Source organism: Gavialis gangeticus, unplaced genomic scaffold (genome assembly GCF_001723915.1).
Source record: "Gavialis gangeticus isolate Ggan-Ray unplaced genomic scaffold, GavGan_comp1, whole genome shotgun sequence".
Lineage (NCBI taxonomy): Eukaryota > Metazoa > Chordata > Crocodylia > Gavialidae > Gavialis > Gavialis gangeticus.
In genome coordinates this window covers 29,371,553-29,381,978 of record NW_017729032.1, presented here as the reverse complement: position 1 = coordinate 29,381,978, position 10,426 = coordinate 29,371,553, and the positions used below count along the sequence as shown (strand labels likewise).

At 40.9% G+C, this 10,426-nt stretch overlaps 1 protein-coding gene across 1 annotated transcript in view; it reads left to right on the top strand.

The window, feature by feature from the left end:
* The first annotated feature begins 6,661 nt into the window (after window positions 1-6,661).
* LOC109303444 (stromelysin-1-like) overlaps window positions 6,662-10,426 on the top strand; it is a 16,587-nt gene continuing 12,822 nt past the window's right edge. The window contains exons 1-4 of the mRNA XM_019525647.1: window positions 6,662-6,824; window positions 8,268-8,512; window positions 8,614-8,762; window positions 10,081-10,206. Coding sequence (XP_019381192.1) covers window positions 6,720-6,824; window positions 8,268-8,512; window positions 8,614-8,762; window positions 10,081-10,206 — 625 coding nt within the window. The 5' untranslated portion in view covers window positions 6,662-6,719. The remainder of the gene's footprint in view (window positions 6,825-8,267; window positions 8,513-8,613; window positions 8,763-10,080; window positions 10,207-10,426) is intronic.

Here is a 10,426-nt window from a genome sequence, read left to right as displayed (position 1 = left end):
ACAGAATTAGGCAAGAGTCTTGTGAGTGCTAGTGGCACCTACATGTTGGATTTAGATACATAAAGAAGAATTCAGGCAGCTCAGTCTCTTGTGAATTTAACTTTGAGTAAGATTTTTCAGAGACCCGAGATGCCAAGTTCTTTGAGATTTCAATGGAAATTAAGTGCCTGTGTAGTTTTTAAGACTCACACCTGCCTCTTCTCTACATCTTCAGGCTCCTAAGTACTTCTAAGATGCTGATATTTTGGATTCCAGGATGTGGTTGATAATTTTAAGTGAAGCAGAGGAATATGTTTAGTTAGCTTAGTGAAACAGAGCTGGAAAACTGTGAGAAAAGTGTCCAACGGCAAAGTGCTGCCTCATTGCTTATGTCACAACTCACAGTACCAGTGAAATGGAACTGTTGATTGGAAGAAGCTGCAGCAACAAATTCTGCATGATTGCTAAGATATAATGATTGATAAGATATAATAACATGAATTTTCCCGCTCTACTTAGTTCTGGTTTTATTAATAACTTAAAGTTTAGCTGTTAAAAACTGTTGCCTACACTTTGGGAAAAATAAGGAAATTCCTGGTAAAGAGTAGCCACAGATGTAACAGAGACTGCTGGCATTGAGATGGGCCAGAACCACGAGCAAACACTCCTCAAACTCTGGAGGTCTGGAATTGCCTTCCTGTGCCCAGAAGAAATGGGAGACTTATGTCAGGATGAGTGTTTGACAACTCACTGCTGGTTCTTGGAATAGGACAGTTCTGTGTCACCCACAGGAGGAAACCTTTCCTGATAGACTGGTGAGGACACACTCTGTGAGCATCAGGCCCTTTTATGGTGTCTGAGCAGGACACTCAGGGATGAGGCACCCAAAATCAAAAGGCACATCTGAAAATCCTGCCTATGTAGGCTGAGTCCAATCCTGATCACTAAATTGAAACTCGTGTACACACCTCCTAATGACTTCACTGAAGTGGAGAGAGTCCTGGCTGTATCCAGGCTGTGAAAATGTGCAACCTTACATAATAATACTAAAAATGTGCATAAATTACAGATTCAGATGGCTGGTCAGTTTTGTCCAATATCCAGAAATAGCTAATACGTCGTTCTTCAGATGAAGGAGAAACAAATTTCATAAGGTTCCTAGAGAAGAAACGTCAGTGTTGGTATCAGAAACTGCTGTGCTAGAGGAAAGAATGACTTCCTCTGGTCTGATTGTGAGAAGCATTTTCAGAGGACTCCTACAATGGGGAAGAGTATTCGGTAATACATGTCTTTCCAGATGGACACAAATACCCCAGGAAACCTGAAATAAAACAAACCTGTTTCAGAAGAGTGTTAGTGGACACAGGGTCTTTACTGAAATAGTGGATGTTCCTGTCATACAAGCTGTGAGGAGGAACACCCATTCTGGGCTAAAAGGAAAGGCAAATGGGAACCCCCCCACAGGGCACAAATAGGACCCTGCCACTAAAGGGACTATCCTGTCTATCCTAGATCTCTATCAAGCTGAACTCAGAACAGGGGCACTGTCGCTCCCTTCACTGCTGTCGTCCTCAACAGCATGATGCATATGGTTCTGTGTTTACGCAGATTGGCCTCAGGGTTTGCAATACAGCCAGGAAGGAGATGCCAAAACATCTTTGTTAGGCACAGATCAGCATTGCAGTTTGACACTCAGCAGTTCTCTGCGTGTGGGTCTGCACTAAAGTACATCAGCCTGTAGCTATGAAATAGCTGCCAGAGTACATCGTGGCCAGAACAGAGCTGGGTGCACGAGGAAACACCTTGGGGCTGCGTTGTCACGAGGCTCATGCTACATTCTTGGCAGTTTCAGAGCAAAGCATCTTAAGGTAACCCTGCGCAACACCCCCACCCTTACCTTCCTCCTTTCTATACCAAAGTTTAAAAGTGTACAATTTCAAAAGGTATTTAAATATGCTAACTGGGAATGTGCATGAATAGATCTGAAAAGGCCAGAATTTCAGATTTTTCCTGAACATTATGCCCAATATACAATGCTATCTTCCACTCTGGCAGGGAAATGTTTCTGGGATTACTAGGTGCAGACTTCAAAATGGTTCTAGCAAGGGGCAAGGATGAGGTACCTGACAAGTTTAAGACATTTAGATATTCCTGAAAGATTTGGCCAGTATATCAGTCAGCATGTCAACTTCTCCAGAAACAAAAGTTCTCCATATGGGCATCACAGCAAAGCAGAGTCACCTCAGAAGTAAAGCTTTATGAAACCTCTCTCTGGCTTATGAAAGCTCCTGTAGTGGATAAAGCGCAAAGATAGTAAACTAATGGTTCTAGAGCAGCAAAAGGATAGTGCCAAGAACAGAGGTGGGCAAAATGCGGTCTGGGGGCTGGACGCGGCTTGCCAGGCCAGTCTATCCGGCCCGCAGCCCCTAAATATTTTAGAAAATTAATATTTATCTGCCCTGGGCTGCCTGCCATGTGGCCCTCGATGGCTTGCCAAAACTCAGTAAGCGGCCCTCTGCACAAAATAATTGCCTGCCCCTGGCCAAGAACTTCAAAAAAGAAAAAAAATAATACAGGTTGAAGCCATGTTTCCAAGTCCTGCCAAGCAAGGAAATAAACATTGCAGTAAAACTTTCTCTGTGAATGGTCACTTCGAGGGAGCTAATGATGCATGTCAAGAGCTTAGGTCATGTCTTACAGTCCAGAGAGTGAGTCTTAATACTTCCTCTAGCATCATCAGGGCTCTGTGATGCAGATAAAGATTAGTCAGCATAGAGTAGCATACTTGGATGTGCCAAAAGAGACAACTACACATGAAAACACTCCACTAAGTGACTATATTTTCCATTTCAGAGTCTTCATCACTCACCTCAACTTCACCACTTTAGAGTGCTACCACCTTGACATTTGGCCATTCAAAGTGCACCAATCCCAAGAGTTCCCTTCATTTCTCAGATCTAACGGCACCCTTCTGTTCTGTGTAAATGCTTGTCTTCTGAATAATTTTCCTATTGGTGCACCTGCTAGCCATACAACCATCCACAAAGCAAAAGCTGATGCCCCGAACTTTGCCCTACTGTCTAACTGCCGAGACTCCTTTCTGTCAGCTTCCATAGATATGCTCTAGAGGGAAACAAATCAGAAAGTGTAATCTAATGAATCTATACCTCTCCTTTCAGAAACGTATTTGCCATTTCTCAATATCTTTTTGATGAAGCCCCTTCTGGCTTGTCCCCATGACAGCCTGTGCCACTTGCAATGGAGAATGAAGTGAAAGAGGAATCTCCACCTTAAAATGACAATGGGTTTTGTGCCTGAAAGCTTCTCCAACATCCCTCCAAACTACAGAGTTTGTCCAATAAAAATATCACTAAAAAATCCTTTGCTTCTTCACTGTATTCCAAGAACAGGTAAGCAGGTCATAGAGATAAGCTTGAGAGACTCTGTGAATGGAAACACCAGTAAAGAGCTGGAGATCATCATTTCATTAAGACCTTGTAGTCAGTGTCCAGGATAATGATCCTGATTGGTCCATACTCAAAATGAAGCATCCTAATAAGAGAAAGGGAAATATTACCCAAAACAAAAGTGGTAGGCCCTGATTCTGGGTTCCATTATGGCTCTTTTATTCTGGTTCTGCCAGGACAAATTGTGCCAAAAGCAGGTAGAACTGACAATGTAGGAATCATCTGCTGTGCTTCTGGTGAGGAGGGACTTGGACCAGCAGCAGAAATCTCTAGTATAAGCAAGTGAAAGGGTGGGGCCACAGCTTATAGGGGTCACTCTCTCCCATGTGGCAAGATGGTGGGTGTGTCTTCACATGCATATTAATGTGAATGAATAAACTCCAGAGCTTGTTGTTCCAGAGTTTATTGATTCTGGGTGCCATGTCTTCACATGCGCCCAGGGTCACAGCACATCGAGCTGGTTCAGAAGAGCCCTGGCTAGCAGGGCACTGCAGGGGTCAGCCTGCCAGCCTGGGGGTGCCCCCCACAGCTTAACATGCTGCAGGGGGCTGGCTGCGGCACAAGGGGGCTCCAGTGTGGGGCTAGCAAGCAGGCAGCCCATGCACTGAAGTACCCTCATGCCCCAGCCAGCTGGGGCAGTGTCTACACGTGTGCTACCATAAATTAAAAAACTCTGTAGCAGGGTAGTACTTGTATTTACAAATAATATCCTACTGTGGAGTAAATTAGTTTGCTCCAGCCTAATATGGGTGCATGTGTAGATGCCAAGGCAATTACCTCAATGTTAATTAGTCTACTTGTTGCCCTGTGGGTTCAGGCCAACTCTCCGAATCTCAATATTGAGCTGTTAGACAGGAGGGTGTGACACAATTGCACATATACAAATACACAAATCAATTAGGTGCATACACACACATACACACATACTACCAGCTCAGGCACATACACATCCATACTAGCCTAGGCACATGCATACCTATCACCAATTCAAGCACATACACTATACACCCCAAAAGTTAGACAAAAATCGATTGTCCATACCCACACCTCAGTACACATACACAGATCAATTCATATATCATACACACAATGACATATATATATATATATATATACACACGCGCGCGCGCGCGCACATACAACCCACCTACACATAGGTAAGTTCCTAACTTGGATGGCGCGGTATGTATGTGTGTGCTTGGGGTACCTGGGGGAAGGTTAAGGTGAGAGAGAGAGAGTTAAAGTGTAGGGAGTGAAAGTTGCCAGAACTGAGATTAGAACCAGTGGACTAAAAAGAAGCTGGCTGAGGAACTGAGGCTTGGGGTTACTTAAGGTAGACTGGGGCTGGAAACTGAGGCAGACAGCTGAGATATTGGAGGTGTGGGGTGCAGATAAGTGGTGACAAGAAGGAGGCAGCCAAGAAAGAGAGAGAGAGACAGAAACCGGGGAGCTTGGGGCTGGAAACAGGCTGACAGCTTAGAGACTGGGGGCAGGGGGCAAATTAGTGGTGGCAAGGAGGAAACAGTCAGGAAACAGACAAAAACCCAACTCAGGGTTTCAAAATAACAGGTTTATTAAACAGGCAACACACTACATGGCCCCATGAAGTTATTGGTTCACACACACACACTCACAATGGCAGCAGGAGAAAGAGACTCAGTGGAAGGGCTGGAGTCCAGGTAGGGAAGAGAAACAGAGTCCAAGTCCTTGGTTGAAGAGGGGGTGGAGGGTGATAGCTACCTATCCAGGCTGGAAAGGGGTCCTTGTCCAGTAGGTGCAGCCTTGGCACAATGGTCGGTTGCCTCATCTTTTGTTTCTTGAATGCTGAGGGTGGTTCCAAGGGCTGGGTCCTTGGTCCAGGTATTGGTGTTGATGGTTTGGTCATTCAGAGGGAGTTATTTTTAGACCTACTGCCATTGTCTCTCAAGCACCCTCATTCATCCCCATTCATTCAGGAACCAAGTTACATAGCAGGGGTAGGTGTGCGTCATGGGTTACACAACCGGGCCTGGGGACAGGATGGAGACTTGACAAACAAAATGGAAACTTGACATGACTTATGCTAACTTATATATGTAGGCCTAAATCATATAGTACCAGTAAAACAGTAATATAGAACAGTAAAAATCAATATAAACATAATAATTATACAATATAAAGAAGAAGAAAAAACAAAACAAATACAACTTGCTACCAAAATAAAATGCTGAAGCTTATCCTATGTCTTAGCTCACTTATACTTATCTATAGGGAATAGAGAGGGAAAGAAAAAGTCAGAAATGGTTGGGGCAGGGGAGGGAATGCATTTTAAAAGAAAAAAAGAAGAAAAACTGCGGGTTTTGCTACATACTGTGCAGTAAACATCTCATATAGACACACCCAGTGAGAGGTAGAATAGGCTTAAGGGGCTGTTCTTCTTCTTTTAGGGACTGTTTTGTTCCCCAGATATCCCATATTCAGTTGGCTCAAAAGCAGCACATACACTTTCAGAACACTCCCAATTTATGCAGAGTTTAGCTTGACCAGAACTAAGAATTGCATTTTAATTTCCTTCTGGAACAGGCAGGAGAAGAGGGCACAAATAGGCATGTGAACTTGTAACAGATATGAGGGTCTTATTATAGCTATGGAATTAATGCAAATGGTCACACTACTTCAAAGTAGACCTGAAGTACTTAGCTTTCTCAGTGTCTTGCAGTACCAGTCCATAATAAAGTCAACAGGTTATTACAGCATATTAAAAATAAGATTCCTCCCCAACTCCATTGTATAGTATAAAGTGCTTGCCTCACTCAGTTGCCCATAGAAATGTTGGACCCTGACAAAGTTTCATTTGTTTTTCTTATAGGCCACAATTCTGCAAATAATGCCTGAGTAGTTCAATTCAATTCATTGGAACTATTCTGATGAATAAATATTTCAAAGATAAGACTGTGGTTTTTTAAATAGTTAAAATACTACTTTTCTTAACAAAAAGGGAAGTGAGTTTATGAGAAAGAAATATCAACATATTTCCTGGGCATTAATCACGTTTGAAGCTTGCGAAACTGCTGTAAGAAGAAGAATGGTACTGCCAAACTTTTTTTCAACAAAACCATTGTTTGGCATATATACTGTTGCTACCTGGAGGCTGTTTTAACCTCTGAGTCATGTTACAGGTAACACTATGAAGCACCCAAGAACTATATAAGCTAAGAGAGGTGAGCCACAGAGGTATACGGTAGGTAAAAACTACAAGCTACTTCAACGCAAGCCAGAAAAGGGAAAGTTAGAATGAAGAGCCTTCCAGTTCTGCTGTTAGCATATGCTGCATTTTCTTATGCTTTTCCTGCAGATATAGAAAAGAAGAAAGAAGAAGAAAATATGAAGCATTTTAAGGTAATGACTGTAGACACTAAAGACCAGAGTTTCAGTTGGTATAAATCATTTAAGGCTCAGGAAGTTAATGGGTTTACACTGGTTTACAACAGCTGAGGATGTGAGCCTCTAGCTCCTGGCAGGGAGAATAGTTTAGTGCAACACTTTCCAAACTACAGGTGTGTAAAACCTGGATGGGTGTGAAACTAGGAATCACCCCTTCCTATAAAAGGTTTTCCTTATATGACCTTGCAACATCAAGCGCTGGAAGGGAGCATATTATTGGTATCATTTTCCTGAATGGTTCCTCAGGTTTCAAATGTTTGAAAAAAATGCAATTTTACTATGGATAGCTCCAGATAGTTCTGAAAGATAATTAGTTGCATAAACTTATAAATCTGTAAGGAAGGTTCTTACTTTTATTTTGGTTTCAATATTTTTCAAAAGCAATTAGAAATTCTGCTATTCTAATTTTGAACCTAATACTGCAGATGTTTAAACATGAGAATAAGTTTATCCATGAGTAATGCTGTTGGTTTGCATGAGATTATTTGTCAGAAAAGTTAGTATGGCAGCAGCAAGTGCGGAGCTCCTGAGGAAGTGTTTAAAGTGTATTTAAAATGTGGGTTTGACATTCGAGGAATATTTGAAACTGCAAATTCTGAATCCACGAATACCGAGGGTTTCCTGTATCTTGCATCACTGTCAAATCATGATTATATTTTCTTTGAATTATTATATATTACACAGTAGATGGTTGGCACACACAGTGTATGGTAAAATGTCATAATACTACTGAAATTTGTCATAAGCTAGGTTCTTCAAACAACTTCATTTATTGCCAGTCTTTAACTACCACATGGAAAGCAAGAACAGCTTACCATCATGTTATATTATTTTGAATGTATCCTTAATTTGAATGCATTCTAAGTTAGTTGTGAAACTGAGATAATCATTGCAGGTATAACATTATAAGTATAATCATGTTAAGTTATCATGAGTGCGCCTTCACATTCATTAATGTGCCTTACTTACTGCACATTTAGTTTCGTACTTGCTTAATGAAGTAGTGCCAACACACATTTTTGTGACACTAATTGTGCATTAGCCTAATAACACTGTGCGGTAGGCTATTAGCACGGGTTTTAACCACCACACTATTGCACAGTGTTATTAGGCTAATATAAAGTAAGTATCTTGTGTAGACATACCCCATCAGTAGAAAATATGCCTGCAAAATATTACCACATTCCATTATATAAAGCTCTAAACAATATAAATTTTAACAGCACAGAGACGACAAGCAGCAAATTAGAAATAATATTGTAATATGGTACATATTTTATATTACATTGTTTTATAATATGTAATAATGTATTTGGTTTTTTAACACTAAACACATCTAATATAATTTTGCAAGATCTAAAATGGCCTAGCCTCCTCAAATATATCTTTTTTCATTAGGAGTACGTGAAAAATTACTACAGCAGTGATAAGGATGGGGAGCCTGCTTCCGAATGGAAAAGCAATAGGCTTGTGGTCGACAAAATCAAAAAAGTGCAGGAATTCATGGGTCTGGAGGTGACTGGAAAACTGGATTCTCATACCATGAACTTAATACAGAAACCTCGATGTGGGTTTCCAGATATAGCTGAGTTCTCCACTTTTGCAGGAGAACCAAAATGGGGGAAAAACATTCTCACATACAGGTAACCAGAAGAATTTTCTTGAACTAGAGACAATAAGTTTCTCTAAATAGGTGATAGCCATTGGAAAGAACCCATCTTTTTCTCGGTATTATATTTTAAAGGGTATTGAATTACACACCAGACCTGACCCCACAAAATGTAGATGCAGCAATCAAAAAGGCATTTAAAGTGTGGAGCAGCGTAACTCCATTGAAATTCATCAGGACATATGAAGGTGCTGCAGATATAATGATCTCCTTCGCAATCAGAGGTAAAACTCCAAATGATCCTCTTCAATATCTCTAGTGGCAAATGGATAAAATATTCATGATTATTTACTATAATTTGCAATGGGGTCCATTGCACAAGCACAAAGGAAATGTAGTTCTGTCCTAAAATCTAAGGCCTGGATTCTGCAAATATTTACATCTTTATTTTACAGGTTGTGTGTAGCATGAGGAGTCTGAGTCTAATATGACATGTTTATTATGTCATATATCTTGGCAAATCAGGCACTATAGGATTTACAAGTTTGCAAAATTTTACCTGAGTGTGGGACCAGTAATGTGCTTAAAGTTAACGAAAGGGTTGAAGTGCTTTGCTGCTAGGTGCAAATTCCATCTTGTAATGGTACCATATATGGACCAGTCTTCAAGAATTCTCCCTTTAAAGCTCTGCCCCATGCATTTTACAGTGAAGAGGATAATCTGGTCCACTGAAAAATATTCATACAAGTAAAATTGATCAAGTCCATAAAGGTCTGTAGGATCCTAATTAGATATAATGCAGTAGGTAACAGCAATAGAAAATAGCAGAGAATACAGATGTGGGAGATTAAAGGAACAATGAAGCATCATGTGATTATTTAGATTTCTTATTTTTGGATCCACAGTATCAATACAAGTTGTAAGGTCACTCTCTATTACGTTTAATTTTTCTTTCTCCTCGCACCAAGACATAGGAGTTGAATTTCTGTCCACCTCCAATTTTAGCACTCCTCCTACTTGTGTTACATGCTGACAAGTGACTTTATAAGAAGTCCTTAATATTTTATTAGTTATTATTCTAATAGTCCCCAATGTATGCTGGACAAATAATTCATGAAAAGACCAGGGTAACATGTTCAAAAGTGGCCAAGGCAGCTGGATGCCGGAGCCTTCTCCATTGATAATTTATGCTCTGAAGTTGCTGGATTGCTTTTGAAAATTTTACCCAAGGGCCCTATTTTGAATGATTCACAGTTAGGAGCTTTGCTCCTGCCATGGATTTACAGTGTTATACAGGCACAGTAATCTGCCTTCACTAAGCCAGCCGTAGGCTTGGAGCCTCTGTATATTATCTTTTTCCACAAAAAAAGACATTGCATAAGTACCACCCCATGGTAGCAATATATAAAAGTCTGGTCATTTCACAGCTATACCAAGGATGAGTTGGTACACATTTCCCATTTTCCATCTGAAAAACAGAGATTTTGTCAAAATTGTGTGGAAGAGGGGGGCTGCAAAATCATGGCATACAAACTATTGAATATTATATGTTTTGCTGCCTGTGCCTACCTTGATAGTTATTGTATCTTTCTCTTTCCTTAGAGCACAAGGATTTTATTCCCTTTGATGGCCCTGGTGGGACTCTTGCTCATGCTTTTGCCCCTGGCTCAACTATTGGTGGAGATGCGCATTTTGACGATGACGAAGACTGGACCTTAAAATCAGACGGTAGGAGAGTAAGCCCATTTGGGCCAAGGTTTTCACAACTAACTGCCTGAAGTTTGACTTCTAAGTGGGCACATCTACACATGCCCATACAGCGACATTACTAGTGCACCGTGCTTTAGTACTTCCAAAAGGAAGTACAGTAAAAGCTGTCTTAGCTGGCATTCTACTATCCAGAATACTCTACCAACCAAAATTTCCAACCAGCCATCCAGACGTGGGG